The 27,749-nt window shown below is 39.4% G+C and overlaps 1 protein-coding gene across 3 annotated transcripts in view; it reads right to left on the reverse strand.

The window, feature by feature from the left end:
- JADE1 (jade family PHD finger 1) overlaps window positions 1-15,177 on the reverse strand; it is a 65,899-nt gene extending 50,722 nt beyond the window's left edge. Inside the window, exons 1-2 of one of the 3 annotated variants that reach the window (XM_026698037.2) lie at window positions 14,914-15,177; window positions 130-207 (exon numbers count right to left, since the gene is read on the reverse strand). In XM_026698037.2, coding sequence (XP_026553822.1) covers window positions 130-181 — 52 coding nt within the window. In that variant the 5' untranslated portion in view covers window positions 182-207; window positions 14,914-15,177. Of the gene's footprint in view, window positions 1-129; window positions 208-13,121; window positions 13,171-14,913 lie in introns of those variants that run through there. The other 2 variants (XM_087936142.1, XM_087936143.1) reach the window with 2 other exon arrangements.
- Between the last annotated feature and the right edge of the window lie 12,572 nt (window positions 15,178-27,749).

The following is a 27,749-nucleotide window of genomic DNA, read 5'->3' on the forward strand; positions in this document are numbered from 1 at the left end:
CCTTTTAGCAAATACTACTCAGCAGATACAATGCAAAACACCTTTGTTATTTAAAGTATCACTTTAGACATTGTGTAAATAAACTCATACTCCAGGTGTGATCCCAGTATAACAAAAGGAAGCACTTACTGCCATTGTCATCAGAATCTTCACTGCTGCTGGGAAGTCGACCTCGTTTCATGATCTTCCTGAGTAACAGCAGGCAGTCTGTGAAGCAATGCAACAAAAGTTAACCCACAGCAATAGTGATCAAGTTTTGATCAAAGAGCAACTAGTCAGAAATGAAAACAAACAAAATTAAGCAGCATAAATATAAGCAATAAATATCCAAACTCTTATTTACCTCAACCGCAGACATTTCAGGATAAATCACAAAAATCTCAAGCCTTTAGGCTGCTGTATAGATTTTTAATGCCTTGAATAGTAACCAATTCATAGAACTTCAACAGAGCCTTCATAACCTTGCCTATGTACGGCATATAGATATAATGGGTAACATTGGTTCTTAAAACCTTTTATAGGTCCGAGACTTGAAGAATACAAGATTGATAATAAAAAGAAAACCCTATACAGGTAACCCTTGACTTATTAACCTAAATTGAGTCCAGAATTAGTTGTAAATTGTTCCAATACTAAGTCAAGGCATCATGTGACTGGATCCATTTTTTTGTGGCAGTTATTAAGCAAACCCCCAAACCAAAAGTAAAACCTGTAAACCAGCAAAAAAAATGTCACACATCAGTCACATAACTGCAGGAGGATTTAAACGGTCATAAAGATGGTCTGGATATGATCATGTGAATACTGGGGTCTGTTGTAATTTCAGATGTTTGTTAAGTGACCGGTTGTAAGTCAAGAACTACTTGTCTCTCTACTTAAACATACACTAGAGACAAAGTAGTTCCCATTATAATGAATGATCCCTCATTATGACACAGGAACAGAAACTATAGCAGCACTTCAGATTCAAGAACAACAGTAGGAATCTAAGTGGCATGCAATGGAGAAAAGACCTTTCTCCTACTCTCTTTCATAGGACCAAATATTTCTATGCAGAGACTCAGAGAATGATCACTGGCTGTCTTTCCTTATATTTGAGTAAGAGACATGGCGCAGTAACTTTTGCAGGGACAAAAAAAAAAATCTCTCAATATGAGAAATGCAGTAAGTTTGAGTATGTGGTGTGGTGGTGAACTGGACAGATTTTCTCCATGCAGGAGTTGTGCAAACTAATCCACAACACAAAGTAGTTGTAACCTTCTACAAGCTAATCATATGCCACAGGTCTCTTCCATCAGCTTCTTTCTATTCACTAAATTCGTTGGCTGTAGCAATTGTTTAACAAGTCCAACTGGTGACAATGGGATCTCTTAAAATGCTATATATATGGCATATAAAGGAATAGACTGAAATACTAACTCTCCTTATGTACATGCAACTAAGTAAATAAATCAGTACCATAATCTTATTCAATTAAAAAAAAACCTTGAAAACAAATTTAGTGTTCTTCAGTACTCATCCAGGAGTCATTCCAGGAAACACGGTTACTAAAAATAATGGGTACCAAGCAAACCATGTGACTTTTATGATTATTTCAGCCAGAAGGAATAATGAGTCACAAAGCAGCTAATGTCCACAAGTTTTACCTTGCCCATTGAGTACCAGGAGAAAAATGAGTACCAAGACAAGATTTGTGCCTCAAAACACATTGAGTAACAAATTTGATGAGTTTTGAAGCAGTTGAATACTGAGGTATATGACTGTACAGCCTGTGACAAATTTCAACAGAGCTTGTTAAAAATGGTATTCATATGGACAAGAAAAATTTTGAAATTTATGCTAAGCTACAACAATTAGATAAAATCCTATTAGGCCCAGATAAAAAAAATATAACTAAATTTTATAATTATTTATTAGAGATAGAATTAGAAGAGGAAGTAGTTAAAGGCAACATGATAGCTTGGAGTAGAAACATAGGACATAGCATCACATTATTAGAATGGGAAAAGGTCTGGACAAGGAATAACAAAATTACAAAATCAGCAACATATAAAGAAAATGCCTATAAAATGTTTTATAGATGGCATCTCTCGCCCTCGCGAATAGCGAAAATGTCTCCTAACATGAATCCGAATTGCTGGAAATGTAAAAAGAAACACGGAATGTTCTTTCACATGTGGTGGTCCTGCACTGAAGCCCAAAGATACTGGCACAGAATAAAAAAATGGTTAGAGGAAACAATGGCAGACGAATTGAATTAAAACCAGAATTCTTCTTACTGGGGATATTTTAATAGACAAATTTCTAAAAAAGTCAAATATATAATACTGCACATTCTTACTGCAGCCAGAATAACCTTTGCACAGTATTGGAAAAAAGCAGATATTCCAACAGAGGAAATGATCATTCAGAAAATAACAGCCTGTGCAGAGATGGATAAGTTAACCTTAGCACTTAAGGAAAAAGAAACATCAGAATATTATAGAAGCTGGGAATGCTGGTATGACTGGATAGAACAAAAATAGAAAATATATTAGTAAACAACATAAAATGTAAGAGGTAGTAATCATATACTTGCAATAAGATGTATTTGTAAATATGTCACCAATATTGATAACAAACAAGGAACCACAGACTGTCGATAATAGAATTGCTAGGTTTTTTTAAAATCTTTTTTCTTTTTCTTTCTGTGTTGTGTATGTGTTTGTTTGACATTTTAGTTGTATAATTAATAAAGTTTGTTTAAAAAAAATGGTATTCATATCAAAGATAATTCCCTTATCACACTTATGGCGGTCTGTGTCTTCTTCGATCTCGGGTCCTCTAAAGTCTAGGAGTTGAGGATTTTGTACAGGATCTTAGCTATTTGTAGTACTGCACTCTTCCAGAAAGAGAACGCCAATGTCATTCCTGGGATCTATCGGAGCTACTTAGCTTAGGAATCACAGCCCGAGTGCTCCTATCACTACTGGGAACTTTATTTTCCACATCCTCTCCAGTTCCTCATTCCTGGTGTTGCTATCACTTGGCATTGCTGTATCTATCACCATTGCTGTGTTCTGGTATTTATTACTACTATGATGTCTGGCTGATTAGCAAGTACCTGCCTGCCCATCTGGATCTGAAAATCTCGCAAGATCTTAGCTTGATTTTTCCACAACCTTCTATGGGATCATCTATCTAGACTTAGATGATCTAGCCCATATTCTCTACAGATGTTTCTGTACACAATACCAGCTACTTAATTATGTTGCTAAGTATATGCTGTTTCTGCATCTTACACCTGTCACTACAGGTTGGACTGTTTCCAATACCTCTGCAAAGTCTGCACCTTGGATCCTGTCTAGTGTGGTAGAATCTTTCTTCTATATATTTGGTGCTTAGTGCTTGTTCTTGTGCTGCTCTGAGCAGTGCTGTCTTTTAGTTCAGCCCCTTCCAGCCACAGATGGAATTTCCCTATGTCTCCCATCTCAGCTATCGGTCAATGGTACATCTCATGAGGGATTTTGTCTTGCTGTGGGACTTCCTCTGCTTGATCTTTTTTCCACATCTGCTGCTGCCTCAACTTTCTCATTTTTGGGTGCCATCTTATTGATGTATTCCTAGATGTTCTGGATTTCATCCAGGATGGCAGCTTTGACATTCACTGCTCTTTTTCTGTCTGGTGTACAATGTCTGGGCGCTGGACTTGGGATAGAAATCTCCCTATGTTGTGAAAAGCCTCTAGGTGTTCGCATTGGCAGCTTCCATGCCCTTTTTGGCCAGCTCACTCAACGGTGGGATACGACAGGGTTAACTACTGGTTCGGGATTTACGAGCTTCCCTGCACGCCGTGAGCCGCGCGCCTGTAAATCTTCATCAGCACGCTGGGTGCAGAGAAGCAGCCTTTGAAACAGCCGTCTTTTCCTGCTTTAACTGCAGTTGTGCCTCGTTCGGCAGCTAAGTTGAAAAATCAGGAAATAAAAATCAGGTAAGAGCCTGGGTGGGCGGGTGGACAAAAACATCAGCATAGAATCGGTTCTGTCTGCTGCTCTTCAGAGCTACTGGTTCTCCAGAGGTGGACAGAACTGGTAGAAACCCATCCCTGAGCTCACTATACCAGAATACATGTTGATGAGTGGATTTATTCTCACTGAGCTCATTCTTCAGAAACTATATAATCCTTTGGTGGTAGTTGGATGTTGCTATCTTCCTTGCCTCCTCATTGTAGTTTTCATGTGATTATGAGATACCAATGTAATTATAACTGGTCGGTAGGTATGCTATGTGATCCATTGGTTATTGGGGTTATTCCACCCCATCAATCTAAACTACTTTTCCTCTCTTGACTACCACCTGGCTACAATTATTAGTGCGAATGATATCCCAATGTCCTCAATGTCAATCCATGTCAAGTGGATCAGTGAGTTGAGGTCTTGTTCATTCTCTGCATACAACTTGATGTCATCCATGTATAGGGGGTATCTGACATTAGCTCCACTCTTAGGTATCCTTTGTGATTATCTGGCTAAGAGGGCTTAAGCTCAAGCCAATGGAGAACAGCAGCAGAGACAGTGCATCATTTTGGTATATGCTGCTTTTGATAAACACTTGTGTGTGCTCTCGAGTTGATTTCTAGTGTTGTCTTCCATAATCCAATTGAGTTTTGGGGGAAGATTCTTATTATCCTATTGACATTGTATAGTGCTAGGCATTTACATGTGTATGGCATTGTCGTAGGCTTTCCTGTACTCAATCCAGGCTGAGTTGATAATTGTCTACTTTGATTCTTAGGTGGCTCCTCTATGAGCAACTTGTGTTTAAAGCCTGTTGTTTCTAATGTCTTTCTGAGCTGTGTTCATGTACTGGCCCATATGGTCCTGTAGTTTGGTATGTCTGATAAGCCTTTTTATGTTTTGAGGCAGGTATAGTTGGTTAGTGCCATTTCCTTGTGGAAGTTTTTTATGATCATCATTATCCTACCTTAGTTTAGCCAGTCTTAGTGGGAGCTTGCTGCTAGCAAGTGGTTCATTTGTGGTGCTAGGCCATTCATGCACCAGTTAGCTTCTGTAGCCAATAGTACTCTGGGATGCTGTCCAACTCTTCATGTTCTTATCTATCTATCTATCTATCTATCTATCTATCTATCTATCTATCTATCTATCTATCTATCTATCTATCTATCTAGCTCCTGTGATGACTGATTCCTTTTCTGGGAGATTGCTGTGGTCAGTTCTCAAGTTCTACACCCATTTTGCACTGCTGTCATATGTCTTTCTCCCATATGTCCTTCCAATGCAGTCAGTTTCTGCTGTTAGTGGTTCTGCTCTTACTGTGCTACTGCACTGCAGTTGGAATACACCTTGAATGTACTCTCATATTGGAGAGCAGGGCATGTACCTTCTTCGCCTGTTTTTCTAGTATATTTCCTATCCTGCCTGATAGCCAGTGTTGTAAGCTTTTGTTTAAAAGTCTCAATGGCTACAGATGGAGTCAGGCTCTTGTATTTTTTTAAGTAGCTAAATGTTATCCCTAATCTTCATACCTTTCTGTAATTCTACCAGCTGGCTAATCTTTCTCCAAGTTGCCTTGAACTCTAACATTATTTTTTTGGGGTGGGGTGGGGGGGGAGTACTGCTCTTCCTCTTGATTGTGTAGCCAAGTATCTCAAGGATTACAGCAGCTGTAGCATGTATCAGTTCAATGATCTGAGTTATCGTAATAGGGATTGTTGTAAGGATCCCTGTTGACATCTTCTAGCACGGGGTGACAAACTCATGGCCCGTGGGCTGGGTGCATCACGCGCTGGCCCTGCCCACCCCATTTAGCAAAAGGGGGAAATCACATGATGACAACATTCTGCGAGTTTGACACCCCTGTTCTAACATATTATCTGACAGTACTTCTCTGCTGAGCCTTGGTAATAGGTCTCATGGGTTGACTCTTACAGATAATCAAAGTTGGAAGGGACCTTGCATGTTATCTAGTCCAACCCCCCACCTAAGCTGGTTTACACATAATCTTATGCCTCATATCAGCAGCTTTGTAATGGAAAGGATGGTGGTAACATTCCAGCTTCAGATATCGGCTGCACATCCAGTTGTTCTTCCAGGTCTTCTTGATTATGGGATAGGTATAGTTGGTCTACCTCTTTCAACAGAGGGAATGCTGTATATACATACAGACATACATACTACATACACACACACACACACACACGTTTCATGATTTAATTAGATACATTATGCTATTTTGATAGTTTTCCTGGAGATATCCATTGGCCCACAGACTGCTAAGAGTTTAAAAATTAGTGTAGTACATAACTGCAGATCTTTATATACTTAAAAAGGAATTACTTACCAAGAGTTACCTTAGCTTTATATGACTGTGGTAGCCTCTCTACAGTGTTATACAGTTATCAGTTTTTAAAATAATTACTTCAATTAAGTTGTGCATCCATAATGATCAACATTAAGTTTTTCAGTTAATTATTTGGGTATTTTTCAAAATTTGGGAATTCTATTACAATGACAAAATGATACTCTGATCAGTATGCTGAGCACCATTAACTGCTTCGGTTGAATAAACAAAAGGGTGCTTGTATGTTTCTTAAATTTAAATACAAAATAAACATGGCCTAAGAGTTAAGTTACTAAGATATTTTAGCCCAAAGAAGAATCAAGAAGGATTCTGCAAAGTTCATGTAATATTTTTGTCCACCAATAAATAATGTAACTACGAATATGTCAAACATTGATGCCAATAAAGGAGACTATTTGTAACTCAGGATTGAAAAATATATGACTTTCAGTTAATTACGGAAAACCACACATGGGTTAAGACAGAAAAATAATTCAAATTCCTGAATTCTGTAATAAGATTTCAGTTATCTTTCTCTTCAACATGATTCTCACAATTGCTAAATAAAATAATAATAGGGGGGAAATGTCAAATTCTAAAATATAAGAATCATTCACTTCCTTCAATAATCACAATAAAAATTGCCTTTAAAAGTAGGGGGGTGGGGCTGTCATTTTGAAACAATAAACCTGAAAATACCATCATATTGATTTAGTAACATTTACAGATTATCTCTTTATTACGAGAGCAGAAAGTAAGGTCAAAAAATAGTGCAGAAAGTATGTCAGCATTCTCAGGCTGAATCTTGGTATCACTATGATAGAATCTAAGGCAGAATGCATGGGAAAGCACTCAATCTGAGATACTAATTACTATCATCCAGAAAACAATAGATGGCTTAATGCAGGGTGGCATTCTATGTAATTACAAATTTTTTTGCTGAAGTCCAGAACAGATTTGACTCAAAGGGACTCAACTGTGCCTTGAAACATATTAATTCCCCTAAAAGAACAAGTGTTGTTTCTACAACATGAAAATCTGTCTTTATGTCTCATCTCATGTATCTGCAGGACCACCTTTCCCTAAAGACATTTATCTGTCCTATCAGGTTAGTTAAGGCAGGCACATTCCCAATTCCTTCTCTTAAATACTGGCATCTAATGAGAAGTAGGATATGTACTTTTCCATGGCAGCTCCTGCCCTATGTGTTCTGTCCTAGGCCTCCCCCAAAAGCACTAAGTCAATTCTGAGTCCTGGCAAAAATCTCTTTTATTACATTAATGTGAATTTATTTCATTCAAAGTCAGTGGCTGGGCAAACAGTCTTGGAAAGGTATACTAAATAGCTTAGACCTTTATCGATCCCGGAATACTGCCAGATAAATAGTTCCACACTCAGTGCTGGCAGGGAAGAGCTGGGTTATGCAGACAAATATCCATGAGGCTGGAACAAACACAAACGAGAGAGTTGTTTCCTGCAAAAGCCCCCTCCCCCTTTGCTTCTCTTTTAATCCTGATGGGAGGGGCCATTTATCATCCACCTGTGGCCTTACTCCCACGTCAACCCTGAGTTCTTAATTGTGCCTTCCTTATAGCAGGTTCTGTGCATGTGCAAGTTCAGGTTCCAGAAGCTCTCCCGCCTCACTGCTGTTCGAGCCCGAAGGTAGCTGATAACTGCCAGCCTGCTCTGACCCCATCTCTACCTCTGACGCAGAGCCCTAATCCGAGCCTTCCTCAGCTTCCAGGAATGGTGCTGGTTCCTCCCCAACCTCCTCACTACTATCTGACTCTGCTGCCAGCTCCGCCAGCCGCTGGCGGGCCACAACACTATGGAACACTCTTCCTCCTGACGTTATACATGTTTAAAATGAATAAACATCCCATGTCATATTTCCCAAAGTTCTCAATTTATTTCTTTATATAAGTCTTCCTCTTTGGCCACTTTGATTGATTCATTGAAGTTATCTCGTATAATAATCTGATAAAAGAAGGAAATGTATATCAGTAGCATGCTATAGAGCAGAGGTGTCAAACTCAAGACCCAGGGGACAGATCTGGCCCAAGGGGTGCTTAGATCTGGCTCATGGGGCCGCCCTGGAAACAGCAAAGGAGGGAGCCACAGTGCCTCAGCCAGCAAAAATGGAGCTCGGGAGCCCGTTTTCACTGACACAGCACTCAGGCCACCACATGCACCAACATAGGTGATACTGAGCTGGGCGTGCCCACACTGGCAATGCCCATCCCGGTCAAACACAACCCTGTGGCCTGCAATGAAATAAGAGTTTGATACCCCTGCTATAGAGTCTATATAGACCTTCATTTCTATATCATACCATACCTGCTCCTCCTTCTCCAAAAAAGGTCAAATTAAGCATTCAAATTTCTGATCAAATACACTATTCTTTAATCTAAGAATATGCCAACTGAAAAACCAGGGACATGAATGTTCACACAATCCTTAGACGTCAGAAAATTGCTAAAATATTTTGTAATGGAAATGGAAAATAGAAGGGATTAAATATATGTGAAATATTTTTCATACTGCAATGAATTATAAATATAAAATTATATTAAACCCATTGTGTTTTATAATGAGGCGCTTAGAATGATATCCAGAGACCAAGTATGGCACTTGGGCTCCAAAAGTTATGCACCTTTCCTTTCCCTTAGATTGTAACATCGCTAAATAAAAAAACTGCAAATGTTTGATCATCAGCTTCCCAATACAAAAGAATACCGCAGAAAATATTTGCCGTAGCCATTTAGAAATAAAGCCATTAAAATGAAGTAGAGATCTAAAGGTATTTCCCACTGGAAAAGGCGCCATTTTTCCTTCCCATTTTCCACCTGTCAATAAGCTCCAGTGAGTTCGGAAAGCATTGAAATTGCCCAAACCAAATTAATAGGATTGCTCTTTGCCTACTGAATTAACAGTGTATTCACAGACAGTTAGGCTTAGTTTTAACTATATATTAGGTACTATAAAACTAACATATATAAAATAATTCAAATATATTTTCATTTCCCAAGGGTATTAACACAGAGTGTACCAGTATATATCATCAAAAGTCTAATAGATTGATCAACAGCCTATGCGGAAAATGTAGCTTGAAAGTGACAATTATTTTTTAATGGATGAAGAGAAACATTTTATATGGGCATTAAATGTGTATCCCCAGGTTAAAGCTTTTATGACTTGTGTTTCCTCCTAGAGTAATTTTAATGACTTCCATAAACCTCTAGGTAAAAAGGATTTATAATTCTAGTTCTGGCAAATCATTAACTAGAAGCAGTGTTAAAACAAACTCTAAAATAAACTACATAAAACCACTACAGGAACAGCACAAGAATGCAAAAAAGTATCTTTCCTGCAAAGCACACTAGTACTGAAGTAATATTAGTTGTGCCAAGTACTGAGTTTCAAACATTTTGACAGTCAGAACTGCACTTCCTGGTTGGGACTTAACATAAACAAGAATTTAAGAACACAAAATAATAAATCTGCACATAAGTCCTCAATGGCTTGCAGGAAATATTTTGGCACTACAAATATTAATGTCAAAGAATTAAGTGTTTTTCTGTCTACTGATTACAGTGATCACCAAAGAATGTACTGGGTTATTTGATTTAACCAACCATCAAGGATTTTGGCAGAAGAAAACTAGATTATATTTATCTATCTTAATTAAACTAGCTCTTTCCCATCAGATCTGGTAATTAATGGTATGAGAGGAAACATCACCTGAATACATTTCAGTAAGAAATAAAATCCCACGCCATAGGCACACGTAATAACAGCACTGATTTTTGCTATACAATACCAAATGAAAGAAGCATGAAGAAAACTTTTGTGATTTTAGTTTAATCATCTATTAGTATAATTAGAACTAGACTGAAAATTGCAGATTATAAAAATCTGTTTTGAAAATCTACATCGCTTGTTGCATAGCATATCTTCCCCAAATCCCTGGGCCACTGTCTGGTGCTGGTCCATATCTCATTGGGAACTGGACCACAAAAGCAGTAGGTGAGCAAAGTTTTATTTGTACAAGTGCAAAACCATCCACTTTCCCCCACCTGTCTGCAGAGCCAGAAATGTTGGGGACCACTCTTTTAGACTACATAACTATTATTAATAGAGAACAGACATACAAGTCTGGATATCAGCAAAATATGGTGCAAATACATGCTTTTTCCAGATCAGCCTTAGCAAGTCTGAGTGTGCTTATGACATTCATAAAGAGCAATGGAAATCTATTTCATTCTAAGCTGTATTTATAATTATGTATCACAATGTTGTACTGATAATCCTCAACTTACCACATTTGAGCCCAAAATTTGTTTTGCTATTTGAGAAATTTGTTAAGTGAGTTTTACCCTATCTTCCTTGCCACAGTTAAGTGAGTAATTGCAGTTGTTATTCATTTACATTTGGTAAATGAATCTAGCTTCCTCATTGACGTTGTCTGTCAGAAGGCTGCAAAAGGTAAACACATGACCTCAGGTCACTGCAACTGTCATACAGGTCAGTTGCCAAGCAGCTGAATTTTGATCACGTGACTATTAGGATGTTGCAACAGACATAAATATGAAAAATATCCATAAGTCACTCTTTTCAGTGTCACTGTAATTTCAAATGGCCACTAAACAAACTGCTGTAAGTTAAGGCCTACCTATACTTAATACCTTTTGAATAAATCCAAAAATTCAGCAGCCAAGTTGCTATTCTTTGTTATTTTAATTAATAATGTGAATATTTCAAGACATACATTCTGAAATACAAAATCAATATGACAATCTAATCTGTAAAATCTCTGAAATAATTAGAAGCTATATATTCACTATATTAAATGCAAAAAGAATTCAATTTTACCTATAAGTCTACTTGAAGAGTTATCAGTTTATCACTGAGATAAGTAAAAGTATCCATCTAAAGGAGGGGTCCCCAAACTTGGCAACTTTAAGACTTGTGGACTTCAACTCACAGAATTCCTCAGCCAGCTATGCCACAAGTCTTAAAGCTGCCAAGTTTGGAGACCTCTGATCTAAAGTAACATTTTGCACTTTGATGTAAATATAACCTACATCATTTCTTTCTGAAAAATTAAGTACCCACAAAAATTAAGATTGTGAACACACTCCAGTGCTTTGAGATTCTTGGAAGCGGGGACAAAGATTCTAAGAAATCCCACAAATGTCTGTCTTCAAATTATGGATTCTTCCCCTTGGCCTTAGCAGGAGGGTTCTCATTTGAAAGATGAAAGGAATTAATTTTCAAGTTGGATCTTAGCTTCCTGATGACATTTCTAGATGTAGGATCTTAGAAGACCAGTTAGAATTCATTCTAACTCTCACATCCCAATTAGGAGACTATTACACCAGTCCTATACCAGCTCACCAATTTTTCCAATTCCACTGGTGAATGCTTGGTCTTACAGGACCTTTGCAAACTCATCACTAGGTGAATGCAGCAACACCCTAAAACAGGGGTTTCCAAACTTGGCAACTTTAAGACTTGTGGACTTCAACTCCCAGAATTCTCCAGCCAGCTATGGAGAATTCTGGGAGTTGAAGTCCACAAGTCTTAAAGTTGCCCGGTTTGGAGGCCCCTGCCCTAAACCGACACCACCAAGCGTTTAAGTAGCCGGATAGTACAGAAAGAACAAGCTTCGTCTCCAGAGGAAGGTCTGCGAACCCAGTTTGGGGTCGGGGAGGAAGAGGAGGCTGACCATCCAAACGCCAGCAACATCACCGTTACGAGCTTCTGCATTTCAAACGGATCAAGCTCCCGCGGCGGATCCTCCAGCCTCTTCTTCCGCTCCGCCCATTTCCCCCAGCTGCACCAATCCGCACAGCCCCGGTTGCAAATCAAACTTGGTGTTCCCGGCGGAACGTCGCTTCCCAAATCCATCGCTGTTCGCGCAAAGCTGTAGCGCAGCCCGCCCTCCCTCCCTCTCGATCTCCATATTGTAACGTCTGGGGAAAGAGGGAGGGGAGGGATCGTGGATTTGAGCGGCAGGAGCTGCGACTCTCTCCGAAGCCCTTGTTTTCCTGCTCTCCCCCCGCAGTTCGCCCGTCTCTCTCTCTCTCTCCTCCCACTCGACAGTTCTGGAAACTGTATCAACCCCGTCAGAGGAAATCATCCAGCAAGCAGTTGCAAACAAAATCAACGCCCTCTAGTCCCCACTCGCTAGAGGGAAGCCATGGGAGGAGGGGGGGGGGGTTAGTACGTAAGATGGAAGCCCCCGTAATAAAGGGTTGAAAGGGACTAGAAACGTCAATGCTTCTACAGCAGCTTGCAAAGCTCAAGAGCTAGAAAGTGAGGTGATGGGCATGTAGAAAAGCCCGGGGGGGGAGGGGCTTTGTCTCATGTCCAAACGCTTGATGCATTTTCTTTCTCCCACCCACATCGCTCTTCCTGGAGGCGGGAGGAGTCGACCGCGGCCCGTTCGGTGGCAAAGAAGTAGCTATTTGAACACACCACCGCCGCCGCTTACATCCATTTGTTTTGCCTTGATGCAGAGAGGAAACGTGTTTCCACCTTCCTCCAACGGAGCTCGAGTTCCGCCCGACCGTTCTTTCAGTGACCTATTTTTATCCCCGTTTAATAAGCAACGTCGCAAAGCGGTGATTTCTTAGTTCAAACCAGTCTGCTCGGGTGCACCTCTCTGACGTTTCTAATACAAAGCACTGCATTTACCCTCCTGCTACCCCTGTACGGTTTCCCAAGTGGGGAGGGAGGAAAAAAAAAAAAACTTGTCGTCCACCAGCATCCGACGTTACCTCTGAAAAGCCCGCGGTCGTGTTTCACGACTAACTGAGAAGCAACTGGCAAGCTCCGAGACTAATTCATTCAAGAGGGATTTGGAAAATAAATCCTAACCCTCGGGGTCAAGAGTGCTTTGAAAAGTTTGCGCGCGCACAACCCCCACTTGCGAGTGTTTGTGGCTGCACAGCAACGGCGCGGACACTGAAGTGTCCCCTCCCCCTTCGGTAGAAAGGGAGGAGTAAGATTGCTCAGAAAGAATGGAGAAGTTCAGGCTTTTGCTGACGCCGCGCACCTGCCTGTTGACCCGCCGGCCGGCTATTCTGCCAACCACCCAAGATTCCTTGCCTTCCAGCGTAGCCCAACGAAGAAACCCCGCCTCTTTAAGGGGGGCGGAGAGGCTATTGAGGGTAGCAAATGAGACTCTTCGGAAGAGCTTCGAATCCCAGGCAACATTCCACGTTTCGTTCCCCTCTCCCTCCCTCCCTCCCTCCCTGCGTTAATCATTTGCGCCAGCAGCAGCAGCAGCAGCGTTGAGCATCGACAATCTGCTGCCACCCAGCAGAATAGCGGTTGAACAACACGCTCCGTGGCTAAACACGCCACACACCCCTTGTTTTCATGCTATCCATATGCTCACACTTCCTTAACACGTGCACTTTCGGGGTCTTCCCACTTGCAGCCAAGAGGCGCGGGAAAAGCATTTCAAGCTTCTGGTGCGGAGCATCGAGATTTATTTTATTTTTTTTAAAGAATCTAGGTGCCCTTTTAACTAAAAATCCCGTAAGATGCTCGTTTTCAGAAATATGGTGCCTGGACTGCACTAAGTTCATGACTATATATACTTTATATGTCAGATTTTTAACCGAAATATCCGTACCACGGCTTCCAAACAAATCGGGAGCCAAATCTGATTTATGAAGAAAAGGAGCATTGTCAGTAAAAGGTGTTTTATCATCTTTCCCCCTCCGTATCCTTCTTGCCCTTGAAGTAATACAACGGATATTCCGAACATGTGGGTGACACGGCGACAGATTCTGGCTCTGGCCACCCCTCCCCCTTGCTTTTTAAAGCTGTCTAAAAAGGACCTGTGCTCTGCCATTGCCATCTGTCTTCCAAGTTGTTAAAACGCGCCTCACTTTTTCCGTTACGGCTGATCTCTCGCTCATTCAGCGTGGATGCAGTTTTTAGGGTGGCCCGTCCTCCTCACCCACAAAGAAAACTGTGGCAAAAGTCTCTGGATCGATTACAAAATGGTCCCTAAATCCGGAAGGAGCAGCCCCACATTATTGTCATATTTATTCTTTATCACCCTGCAACCCGATTCATTCATCTGGTTCATCCTTAAGAAGCTTCTGCTTTGCCAAAAGCTAAGTCTGCAGCGACAGAAAATGCAGCCAGCCCTTAACTCCCCTTCCCCTCCCCCCGCTTTCAATTCGGATGTTCTCAAACGTTCCAAAATAATCGGATTTTTTTTCCTCCCTCCCCTCTTGCCCCCACCCCCTTCCTCCCCAGCAATGTACAAGTTGCTTATGGGATAGCGAAGCTGCAACTCAACTGCCTCCTCTTTTTGCTCCCTATCAAGAAGCAAATCTTTTGGCGCCATATTAATGACGTACTATATTATTTCCACTAGGCAGCGACCTTCGGCATTAAATTGCTCTCTAGCTGCTTCTGGAGAACTCCAAAGCGAAGCGACAAAAAAAAAAAAAAAACCCCACCACCACACATCAAATATGGCTGTGCAAGGCAGCTCCTTCTGCGGCGACGGGCGGAAAGGCGAACGTAAGGAACTGCCTGGCCAGTTACCTGCTGCTGTTGCCGCCGAGATGGTTGCCAGTCAGGTTGGAGTTTCTCTGCGCGAAGGGCTCCGTGCTGCCTCATGAGTTCAGACAAACATTGGAGAATGGGAGCAGATTGTGCCTCTTCACACTCGCACATACACACACACGCACACTCACACCGAGGGGAAAAGAGAGAGAGCGCGAGAGACTCTCACTCTGACTGACGTTTTTACTTGTTATGGAGGAAGGACTCTGTGAATCAAACTCATTTCTGGGTCACTGCTGCCACAGGGGGGAGCTACTTTAATCCCCTGCCAAAACCAGAGGGAGGGAGTGGAGAAGAGAGACAGAAATAGGGTGGGGAGGAGGAGGAGGAGGCAAGAAAAAGAGAGAGGGATCTGGAGGGAGGGACAGGGAAACCATTGCACTTGGAAACTGTCTGCTTTTAACTCTTTACAGTCCAGCAAGCTGAAGATGACATGCATGCTCCATTAACACAGAGGTACTCTCTCTTCTGGAGTTTTGCATCGAGGGACCTGCCTTTTGGGGAAAGAAGAATAATGTATAGCAGAATAGGTGCAGGGAAAATGTGCACATCCCAATATTGTCATCTGCTTTAAAAGGAAGAAAAAGGTGACACATGGGAAGACTATTTTCTTTTAAAGGACACACCATTTGCCTGCCATTAAAAATGGGATGTTATTTTAGAGAATAAAAACACAAAAGTAGCCATGGAAACATATGCAGGAATACAATTTTCTATTTGGGATCCTCTTTGAATGTTTTAAATTGTTTGGGTGAGTAACAATCTGTGCAGGAGAAAACAGTTTTGAATCAAGTGACAGTCATCCATTAATCAGCTTCTTTCCAAAATTATTTTATTATAATTGATATGTGTGCTTTGATTTTTTTTCATTTTTAAAAGTATACCATAAGTCTCTTATTTACTTAATTTTGGCACTGCCAACTCCAGAGCAACAATAGAATACTCATCACAGTGATCTTATCTAATGGGACATTTTCTAATTATGTACAGGTATGCTCCCATTTACTTGGCTCACACCATCAGACTGATCTCTGCCATTAATGTGAAGAAAAAACTAGAATAGAGCAATACAAGGTAAATGAAACTCCTTGCAAGTTAAAATCCGGGTCTGAACAAGCATCATAAGAAGACCCCTCCTAGAAGAGCAGTCCCCAATCTTTTTGGCACCATGGACCGGTTTGGTGGGAGACAATTTTTCCACAGACCAGGGTGAGGGAGAAGACTGTGCAACCCAGCTCCCACACTTATTTACAGTAGAGTTCGCTCGCTTACCTCCAGCTGCATGGCTCCGTTTCTAACAGGCCACGGACCAGTGCTGGTCTACAGCCCAGGGACTGGGGACCACTGTCCTAGAAGACACACCTACAAAGATATATAAAAGCCCTTTTCATGCACATATACTAAACCTGTTTTAGAATCACATTTACACTGCAGACATGGAAACTTCTTTGTTCTATTCATTACCTATAAGAGATCCATGTAGAAAGATTTCCCCCAAGAGTGTAGTAAGATTCAGGAAATTCATTGAATAGGTTAAATTTATATTATAACTAAGGTACACTACAGATATTAGGAGTTGTCTTAATTTCCCACTATCTCAAAGTTTTTAAAAGTTATAAAGACTCACTTCTATTACTGTTTTAAGTTATCAATTTGATAGTATTAATAGTATTTTGATATTAATTGTACAGTCATATGTTTTAACTTCCTGGATTCTGGATTCCATTCCTTTCTGACTTGATAGGAAAAAGTAAAAAATCTGATAAGAAAATTTATTGTGTGGGGAAAAGTAAAAAAAAAAATCAGCTGCTACCAGTTGTTAACTAGATGTTTCAGGAGAGTTATGCCCAAGGAATAAAGGCAATAGTTTTCTCCTTTCATTCTGCTCCATCCAAAACAAATAATCAATATGAAAGCTATATCAAATACTTTAATCTCTTTGGATATCTGTTCTACTCAATATTATAAGAATAGTTTTGTTTTCTACCTTATATTCAGACTCAACAATTTTTGCATTATATCATTTTTCTGGCTGATTGCCTAAAGAACTGCAGTGCATCATCATGCACACAATCTTATGCTTCACTGTAAACAAATTCATCATTTAACCATTTACAATTGGTAGCAAATCATGACAGAATATGCTAGAATTTTTGCATACTTTTGCCAGTCTCAACTTTGTATTCCTTCCATTTATACTTTCGACTATGCACACAGGAATTTTGTACATCTGGATGCATCTAATTAAAAAAAGAAAATAATTAAAGAATGTCTGTGTTGAAGCTCCTATCATATTAGTATTCTTGAGTTTTGAAACAATGAAGAAATTATTTTGCAATGAAGCATTTTATTACAATATGCATTGTTAATTGTGACAAATTCACAATGCTCCTAGACAGCAAAGACTTGGTTGTTGTCTGCCAGATTGGCACACTAGATTTTTACACATCTCTTTAGTGTCTTCAGAATCAGATTACCTTCTTCATCGTATTATTAGACAAGATATTGACCATCCTCTTCTCAAAAGATTTTAAAAAAGGAAGATGAAGCCAAAGTATTTTAAAATTCCACAATAGCATTCATTTAAAAATAAATAAGTTGTGCATATTTGTGTACAAAATATTTTTATGATGTTTATTTTTAATATACATGAGTTAAGAGAGTGATGAGAAGGGGAATTTCTAACACCAAGGCTATCTGCAAATTTGCAAGAATGAAAGATGATAAAATATAATCAAAAATGGGCATTTCTACTTTAATTATGATTCTCAAAATAGATTAAAATATGCACTGATGACTGAAAATGATATAATTGTCAGGATGTCCGTAAAGTTACTGTGATGTACCAAGCACACGCATAATAAAAGATGATATATTCATCTGGATGGCTATGAAGTTACCATAATGAACTGAGCATAGTGCACATTAAAAGGACCATTTGAAATAGTCTTTCCCTACATATATTCAATTAACAGCTGAATCTTTCATACCATGGAAGTAAGAGTTATTGTCTCAGATATTTGTTGATCAGGCACCTGCATAAAATCACAGGAATAGTTTGGTCAAAATGTTGGCACCCTATTCATGAGACATTTGCATTGCATTGCTACCATCTGTCAACACCCAGTACCAGACACTTGCAGCCAACCAGAATTTCTTTACACCAATATTTCCAGCACTCCAAAACATGAAATGTAAATGAAGAACTGGCAGGGTAAGATATGTTTCCTTCATCAATGAATTTACATTTTTCCCTTGGGCAAAGCAGGCATGTGTCTTTTGCAAAGCATCTCTTGCCAAATTAAGAAGAAGAATGTTCCTCTAGATTTGATGTAATCTAAACATGAAAAAAATAAGCTTGCCTGTAGGGGAAAGTGTATGTGATTGTGTGTATGTATTCATATTCCAGCACAGATAATATTCCCTAATTACAGGGTAATACATCCCCTCTAGCAACACATATACCCTTTCTGCCAAATATGTCACACTTTATTCAACAAAGTGATGCCAGAACAACTCCATTAATGAAAAAAGTTAGAAAAGTTAGAAATAGCTTAAAAATCTACAGGCACATACTTATGGAGTTTCTACCAAAAAAAGAAAAAGAAAAAAATACGTGGTGGTGTTTGTATTTGGATTGTACTATACCAGGAGTCTCAAACTCGGGGCCCATGGGCCGGATGCAGCCTACAGGGTGCTTAAATCTGGCCCACAGGGCTGGCCTGGAAATAGCAAAACTGGCAGCCAAAATGGGTTTCAGTGGGGGTGCGTGAGACCTCCCTGTGCCCCATTTTCAGCCTGGACAGCCTCCTGCAGCACTCTGCCGGCCAAAACAGAGCACAGGCGGCCCATCTGTCCCATCTCTCCCCCCCACACACACACACTGGCCAGTCCACAGAGGAAAACTACAATGCTGACAGGAGGGGAAACAAGGGGGAACAGCAATGGAAAAAAGACAAGCTATCCTTACAGGCCAGTAAATGCAGATTCTATGTTTTGACAGATTCTATATTATGATGGACACCCCCCCAAAAAAAGTTACTTATGACCAGGTTCTGAACTTATGGTGTCCACCCTCCCCTGCAGTCACATGATCACTTTTTTCATCAACTGGCTCACATTTACAGCTGTTTGCAGTGCTCTATGGTCACATGATCAAGATTTTAAAAATATTCAGAAACCACTTTCTGTAAAAATACTGGTTTTCTCCCCCCCCCAAATAAACCCTATTATCAGAGAAGTGGTTAGCTTAATGACCACAATATTCACTTTATGACCACCACATTCCTTTAACACTTGGTGCATAAAAAGTCTAAAATTGGATGCAATTACATGACAACTCACTTTATTACTCTCATGACAGAATATAAATTGGCCAGTTTAGTTACAGTCATAAGTTGAAAACTAGCTATAAGGGAACATATGTTGTCACTGAAGTTCTTCATTTCTGAGACAAATTCAGGATGCTAAATTCAAGGTGCTGATTGGCCCATAAAGCCTTAAATAACTTGGAAAATATATCTCAAGGGAGACCTATCCTTGAATTAGCCTGTACATACACTTAAATCAGGAAAAAAAATTAACTTCTTCTGAACTTACATGAAATTAACTGGCAGCACTCCAAACAGGGACAATCTCCCCTTTAAAACGGCATGTGCCATTTATATTGAAATCTAAATTATGGCTAAAATACATGTTTTATCATTTGCTAATGACAAATGTCCAGCCTACATCCTGCTGTCTGCCTCATTGTGGCAGGAGTGAATGAAGAACACCAGGAGTTTGTGCCAATATTCCAAACAAGATCACTCAAGGCATGCAAGTCATTTAGTTGCCGTCTAAAGCAAGGAGGCTAAAACATATAAAGAATGGTTGCTGGAATTGGATATGTCTAGTCTAATGAAAAGAAGGACTAGGGTGACATGATAGCAGTGTTCCAATATCTCAGGGGCTGCCCCAAAGAAGAGGGAGTCAAGCTATTCTCCAAAGCACCTGAGGGCAGGACAAGAAGTAATGGGTGAAAACTAATCAAGGAGAAAAGCAACCTAGAATTAAGGAAACATTTCCTGACAATTAGAACAAGTAATCAGTGGAACAACTTGCCTCCAGAAGTTGTGAATGCTCCAATACTGGAAGTTTTTAAGAAGAAATTGGACAACCATTTGTCCAAAATGGTTTAGGGATTCCTGCTTGAGACAAGAAGACCAAGGTCCCTTCCAACTCTGTTATTCTATTTTGTTCAGGCAATAGTATTGGATAGCAGCAATATAGGAAGATGATGGAGAAGGAGGATCATGCGGGAGAAGGCAATGTTAAACCACTCCTGTATTTTTACCAGGAAAACTAATGGCTAGAGAAGAGAAAGTTATTGACAATATAGTGATGGGCTCTTATATTTATGGCATTCAACATGCTACCAAGAAGGGCTGAAAATATTTTGAGCACTAATGGTTTTTGATATGGATAAATTAAAAGGAATTAATTTCCACAATATGATGTTCACATGTCTACTATATTCAAAGAGAACATTAAGAGTTGGTTTGAACCTGTGAATCTCATTGATCAGGAATCACAGGAACAGGAGAATGAAATTAACGTTGCAAAGGTTGAACATGAAAACAGACTGACAAAGATGATGAAACAGGAAAAAAATGGATATTAAAATAAATATTGGAAATTGCCAAATAGAAAAGACAAGCCAAAGACAAGACAAAAGTCTGGAGCAAACTTTAAAAAGACTTTGAGAAAGCTGTTAGCAGAGAAAAGAAATAGTATTACGGTGACATCTCTAAAGATAACTGGAGATGAAAATAGGCATGATAAACAAGAAAAGTCTTCCAAAATATCTGTGAATTTAGAAGGAGATTCCAATCTTGAATTGGCATATAAACATCCAAGATTCCCTATAAGATACTTTCATCTTACAAAAAAAGCTGTAGTACTAGAAGATGAAGTTAAATCAGCACTTTGCTTGTTACCAAGTTGGAAGGCTTGATGAATATATATATGACAGGCAACAGAAGAAGAATCAGTAAAAGGTCTAGCCAAATTATGCAAGAAGATTTGAGGAATGACACAGTGGCCAACAAATTGAAAGAGATTGAAACATTCAATATTTAAAAAGTGAGGCTTAATGAAGTATGCAAACTATCATACCATCTCTTTAATTTCTCATGCTAACAAACTAATGCTTAAGATTCACCAATGCTGATTAGAACTATATGTGGAAAAAGAGATGCATCATGTTTATGCTGGCTTTTAAAAAGGTAGAGGAACATGAAAGATTATTTCTAAGACACTGTGGGTAATTGAGAAAGCTAAAGAATCCCCAAAAGAAGTCAGTTTGTGTTGATTAAAGAAAGGTCTTCAATTATATCATCATGTCAAGGTGTAGAATGTGCTTAGAAAAATGGGAATTCCAGAACATCTTGTTTTAATGAGAAACCTACAGTATATACAGGTTAAAAGCCACAATATAGATATAACATGGTGAAATAGGATGGTTCTAGGTTGGCAAAGAGTGAGTCAAGGCTGTATGGTGCCTACTTTATGTAGTCAATGATATGCTGAATATATAATGTCACCTATATGCATGAAAATATATCCTATTTGATATTTCTTTATTTTGTTGAACCTCAACTTACACACTGAAGAAACTGTGAGAGGTTTCCCTTTCTCTTCCATTCAGTGGTCATGAAAAGAATTGTAGAGATGTATTTTCATAAGGTATCTCTGCGTGAGATAGTAAATTAGATTGACTACAAGGATGCCAAAAATTTATGATATCTACCTTAATCTAATATTTTAGACTGCTCTATTTATAGATTGCATTAATTAATGATAAACCAACATTTTTAATATTCAATAAACCATAGTCATGCTCGCAAAGGCAAAACCAAAGAAATCAAATTATGATTTAACTCTATCTTAAATGTTCTGTTTTCTTTCTTTGTAATAGAAAAGTTATGCAACATAACATAAGCATATAATTCTTAATTTTTAATTTCAAAATATGAGAAACTTTAAGTGAACTTCCTATATTTTTCTATGTAAACAGTAATCATTGTTGAGTAAATAATTCAAAGGATTAAAATTATTTTTTTTCAGCTAAAACATAGTCAAATTTAATCAAATGGAAATGATAACATGATAACAACCCAAGCTATTTAAATGTAATACTTTTAACACTACGTGGTAGTGTTAGAAGGTATTTCTGTTATCATTTTTATATGGAAATAATTACTATTTCAGTGTGTTTATGAATCATATAATCACAAACATTTTTGTTTTTACAATTATTAACTCTTTGTAGATGTAATCCAATTATTTTATTTAAATTTTTTCTGATAGCCACAGAACTGGCAGAAATGAAACTGAAATCATCTATTAATACATTGATCTCTCTTTTTTCTCATAACCAATTTGTCTCTTATAAATTATCCCATTATAAAAGATTTAAATTCATATGTTCATTGATGAAGTGAAATGACAAGGTAAAATTTTATAAGAGATAGATGCCTGGCAACACTGACTCCCATGTTACTCCCTTGCTGTAGGAAATCTTAAAATTATCTCCACATATTTATATATTCAGATAATGTAAAAATGAAGTGGGAAAAATGGATGAAGTTCAACATAACTTTATAGCAATATTTTCTATTTTCATGATGTCTTTAGTAGTGAGAAAATCCTGAAAATGTACCACTGGCATGTATCTCTGAAAAGCCTAATTGTTGTTGAACACCACTACTTCTCTTCAGTTCTACTGACAGTTTAATCAAAACCCCTCCAAATTAATTAATTTTTCTCTTTCTCTGTCATCAGCTTCTAGAAATGCAATTCAGGCCAAAAAATTTCCACTTATCTGTATGCCCTAAGTCAGAGATTCCAGTCAGCATGACAGATAGGAATTCTGCCATTGTTTGGACATAAAATGCATGGATACAAAGAATTGGCCATTAACCAATACAAAGGCTTAACTTTAGAAGCAAACTACATGATGCTCTATTATGTCTTCCTCTTACATAAAAGGATGGAATATTTTCACTTGATGTAAGAACATGTGTTGGGGAGTAAAACAATGAAGAAGGGGAAATGAAAAGATGGCAGCCTTGGAAACAAAGGCTGTTTACCATTGACTTGGCTGACATAATCACTTTGCTTTGCCAATACAAGCCTTGTTCATATTTGAAGCCAATATTGCTCTTCTAAGACTATTTTGCTGCCTGAAGTCATTGCATACAGTAATCTGAACACAAGCAGGTAGTTTGAAGTTAGATAAATAGAACTAGCTTATTCACAAAAGATTATGCATGATACAATTCATACTATGGATGATTCATTATGTATCATTGACACTCAAGAGGGAAAATATTTTTCCCAATACAAAATTATTCACAGTTTAACTTTGCTATGTTTCCTGAGCAAAAAGATTGGAAAGTAGGCTGAGGAATAGAGAGGCATAATGCAACTTTAAAAAGATCTGATAAGAGGAGATCCTTGTTCAAATGTGTTTCTAGATTTTATAGTTTTATTAGCTTTACAGATTTTATAGTTAAATTAATTTTTTTCAAACAAACTTTTATGAAAGATATCCTTTCCATATTCCAAGTAGCTGGACTTCCTCATTACAATAAACTACTTTGAAAGATTTACCATCAAATTGACAATTATAAATTCATGATCTTTCAGTTGATAGAGAACACACTGGCTATATTTTTTCAATATATGCCAGTTGCTGGTGTCCAACAGAACTTGCCCTTATATTCTGTTTGTTTCCAGAAGCTTATGTAAGAAAAAAAATAGGTTTTTGTTATTATCTAATAAAGTCTATGGAGAAGTATGCTAATAAGACAAACTTAAGTATGATTACTCTCTTGACTAAGAGAAGTTTAGATGACATATTAAATCATTCTATTTAGTTAAAGTGAACATGCATGCTCACTTCTGCTCCTGCTAAAAGAATTATAAACATACAAAAAAGAGAAATGGAACAAAGCATTAATCCACTCTAATCCACTCTAGTTCTTTTTTTAATGTAAATGCAAGAACACTTTTTCCTTAGCTCCAATTTTTGTTGCTCCTTAACTATGGTTGATAGATTTTTAGGGATTGAGAATGTCATTCAGACAAAGCAGACACCTTTTCCAATTAGCACTACCAGAGATAAAAGGCAGCTAATAACCATGATTTCAAATTCTGATTAGTACTAAGACTTACTCCCAGAGGAGTTTGTGTAAAATAAACAACTTCAGTCCATATTCAGGAATCACTGTTGTTAGAATAGTGTTAGCTTGATTCCATCTTTTAAGCAAAAGTGCATTTGACATAAATCTATAAGGTCAGCATTATGTAGTTGATGCAATAACAAGTTATTTATGACTTGTCTGATTAGATGAACAGTTAGCAAACAATGTGAGTTCATGGCATGATTAAGACAGCCTCAGACAACCCACAATTTTGTTGTAAAGAGGGCATATTCCTTCAGCTAATGTAATATGGATAAAAGAAAGCCAATGTAGCAAAAACCAATACCATGCTACTTGAAATCAGATGCTGCGGCATGCACATGCCCACTTCTAAAGCAGAAACTAACTCTTGCTTCTGAGAACTCCTTCAACAGATCCAATAGCCAAAGGAGAATTCTCTGCATGCTCTACATATACACCTTTCTGGTACTTTGGTACTTCCAGTCAGCTAAAAGAAAGAGATTTTTGTGGGGCACCAGTGTCTCTTGCTGGTACAGGATTAGAACTGAAAGAAAGCCAAAGAGTACGACTATTTTTTTCCCTAAAATCCTTAGAAACTGCTTTGCCATAGTTTCTAAAGTTATGAAAATTCTAAAAGATGCTGAGAGCTATAACAAGGATACCGTATCTGGCCTGGGCACTCTCTATGTAGCAGCAAAGAAGTAGTGGGCTCCTTTAATCTCTTTTCTCTGCTATCTTGCGGTTATCTAAATTTTTTGAGCCCAGCTATGGCACCCTTGGATATATGAATCAAAATGTAATTTTAAAGTAACTACACTGAACTAACTATAAAATCAGATGAAATCGGAATATGCAAATATAAGAAATCGTAAACATCAAGATATTAATCTTTTCATCAATCTTTATTCATAACATCACAATTACATGGAATTGATCCAGTATCATTATGTACCCCACAGACATTTTCACTGGTTCTAATAAAATTCTTATTGAATTAATTGCATGCAATAAAATATGAAATGGAAAATGTTGTTAATGCAATGAATGAAAATGCAAAAATACATTTGGCTCAAATCTGGCTTAATTACATTCTCATTTATTTCCTGTAAGGGGGAAGCAAATAGAAATATACTTCTATGGTGTTTTATTTAATGATATCATTGGGGAAAAATAGTAGAATATTCCAATAAAAGGTGCATCAATAATGATCATAATAAAACACTGTATTCTTCTATACAGGTTGTTCTTGAACCCAAAATTTCTGTTGCTAAACAAGACAGTTGATAAGTGAGTTTTGCCCCATTTTGCAAGTTTTCTTGCCATTGTTGTTAAGTAAATCACTACAGTTGTTAAGTTAGTAACATGATTTGTAAAGTGAATCTGACTTTCCCATTGATTTTGCATAAAAATATAAAGCAGCACCTTATAAGCCATTTGGCAGAGTTAATGAATTCTGCAGTGCTTTGATCTCTTTTTTGAAAAAAAAATTTTTTTTTGAGTGTGGTGGCCTAAGTGTAGTTCTTATTCACAATATTTGAAAATATTTGTATATTGGCCCAGGGTCATGTGTCAGCTAAACAGGGCCCCCAGATAGTCAAGTGCAAGCAACCAGAACTACTCCATGAATAGCCCAAAGCAGTTCTTTTACTGTTGACACTTGTTTACAAGAATATTGCCAGGCTGACTACCTACACTTGGGAAACAGCAGATATAATCTATGGGTTTGATCTCAGATGTCTTCTTCCCCAAAACAATTCCATGCTGGAATGTCTCTTTAGTCCCCTTAAAGGGCCCCCGTCTCTTTTAGCCAGTGACTCCACCAGACATATGCAGCAAGACATGTTTTAATTAATCCAAAAAGCAATCTAACTCCATCTTGAAGTGAATCTAACAGTCATGATTTGGATCTCTAAGATGACTCAGTCCCCAGCAATATGTTTTGAGATCACTATCTTGTTGCTGCCAAATGGTTACAGGAATCAACAAAATAAAGCAGACTCACTGAGGGGGACGAGCGGTCTGCCACCTCCAAGTGGTGTCCCCTGGATGCGCGAGCCAAAGCTGACCGTAACTGAGAGCAGACCCTCCGACGACAGGCCCACGCGACAGGCCGGCTGGAGTACTCAAATGCCGCATCAACATGATGGAAACGTCCACTACAAACACACGTCCAATGCTACCGCGTTCGGGAACCGACGGGCGCAGGAGACCATTGGCCTGCGCCAAAAATCAACGAAATGGTCCACGCGGAAAGCACGGCCGTGTGAAAAACGCAAGCGGGAACAGAGGACTGCCAGACGCTCAAGGTGGCCACCTGGAACGTGGATTTGCTGACTGGACGCTCGACCGAGATCGTCAGGGCCATGCGGGACAGGAAGCTGGACATCTGCTGCCTCCAGGAAACTCGCTGGAAGGGCAACAAGGCTACGACTATAGAGCGGCTACAAGATCATATACACCAGCTGTAAGGAAAACCGCGGCGGTGTAGCTGTGGTTGTCAGTCCAAGCTGGCAAAGTTCCGTCGCAGAAGTTAGCGCCTCACAGAGCGACTGATGATAATCGTCGTGCGACCGAGAGGCAGCGCCTACACATCTTGTCTGCCACGCCCCTCAGACCGGATGTCACGAGGAGGAGAAGGATACCTTCTGGGAACTGCTCGACATCCAACTCAGGCAGATCCCACACGAAGGCGACATCATCATCTCGGGCGACCTGAATGGTCATGTAGGGCGGGACAAAAGCGGACACCAGTGCCACGGTGGGCACGGCACAGGCGATCTGAATGAGAATGGCCAGAGGATCCTGGACTTTGCCGACTCCCATGATATGACCATCACGAATACCTGCTTCATTAGGCGAGAATCTCAACTCCTCACCTACCATAGCAGAAAGCGGGAGCCACCACACACAGATCGACTACATCATCGTACGACGAAGAGCCGCTAAAACGTGCTCAACGCCAAGGCGTACCCGTCACGAATCGAGCAGTCAGCACAGGCCGCTGATGGCGAAGATCAGGATCAGCAAGCCCAAGACCAGGATTGACAAAAGAAATGCAGACCAGCCACGAATCAAGTGGTGGAACCAGAAGAAGATGGCGGGACCCCTCATCAAACCGGAGCAGTTCCCGCAGATGGTCGACGGGCCACAGGAAGCGTGGTCCATGCTGAAGATCACTGTTCACACTGCCGGCTGCCAACAGCTTGGTTGCACCAAGCCAGGACGGAGACGCATCGAACGAGATACATGGCTCTGGACACCGGAAGTACAAGATGCCGTACACCTGAAGAAACGGCTCTACAAGGCCTTTCTTCAGGACAAGACCAGCGAGAAGCTCTGCGAATACAAGGCGGCCAAAAAGGCAGCCAAGAAAGCAGTAGCGACAGCCAGAAGCTCCCACTACGATGACATCTACGAGAAGCTGAACACGCGAGAAGGCGAGAATGAGATCTACCGCCTAGCCAAAAGCAGACACAGGAAGACCCTGGACATTGACCAGTTTCAGGGGATCAACGACGAAAGGGGAAATTTGATCGTCAACCCCAGAGACGCTGCAGAGAGGTGGCGGCAATACTTGAGAAGATCTCCACCGAGGAGTTCCCACAC

The sequence above is a fragment of the Pseudonaja textilis genome, chromosome 6 (genome assembly GCF_049901715.1).
Source record: "Pseudonaja textilis isolate UNSWEBS1 chromosome 6, rPseTex1.2, whole genome shotgun sequence".
NCBI classification, from domain to species: Eukaryota; Metazoa; Chordata; class Lepidosauria; order Squamata; family Elapidae; genus Pseudonaja; species Pseudonaja textilis.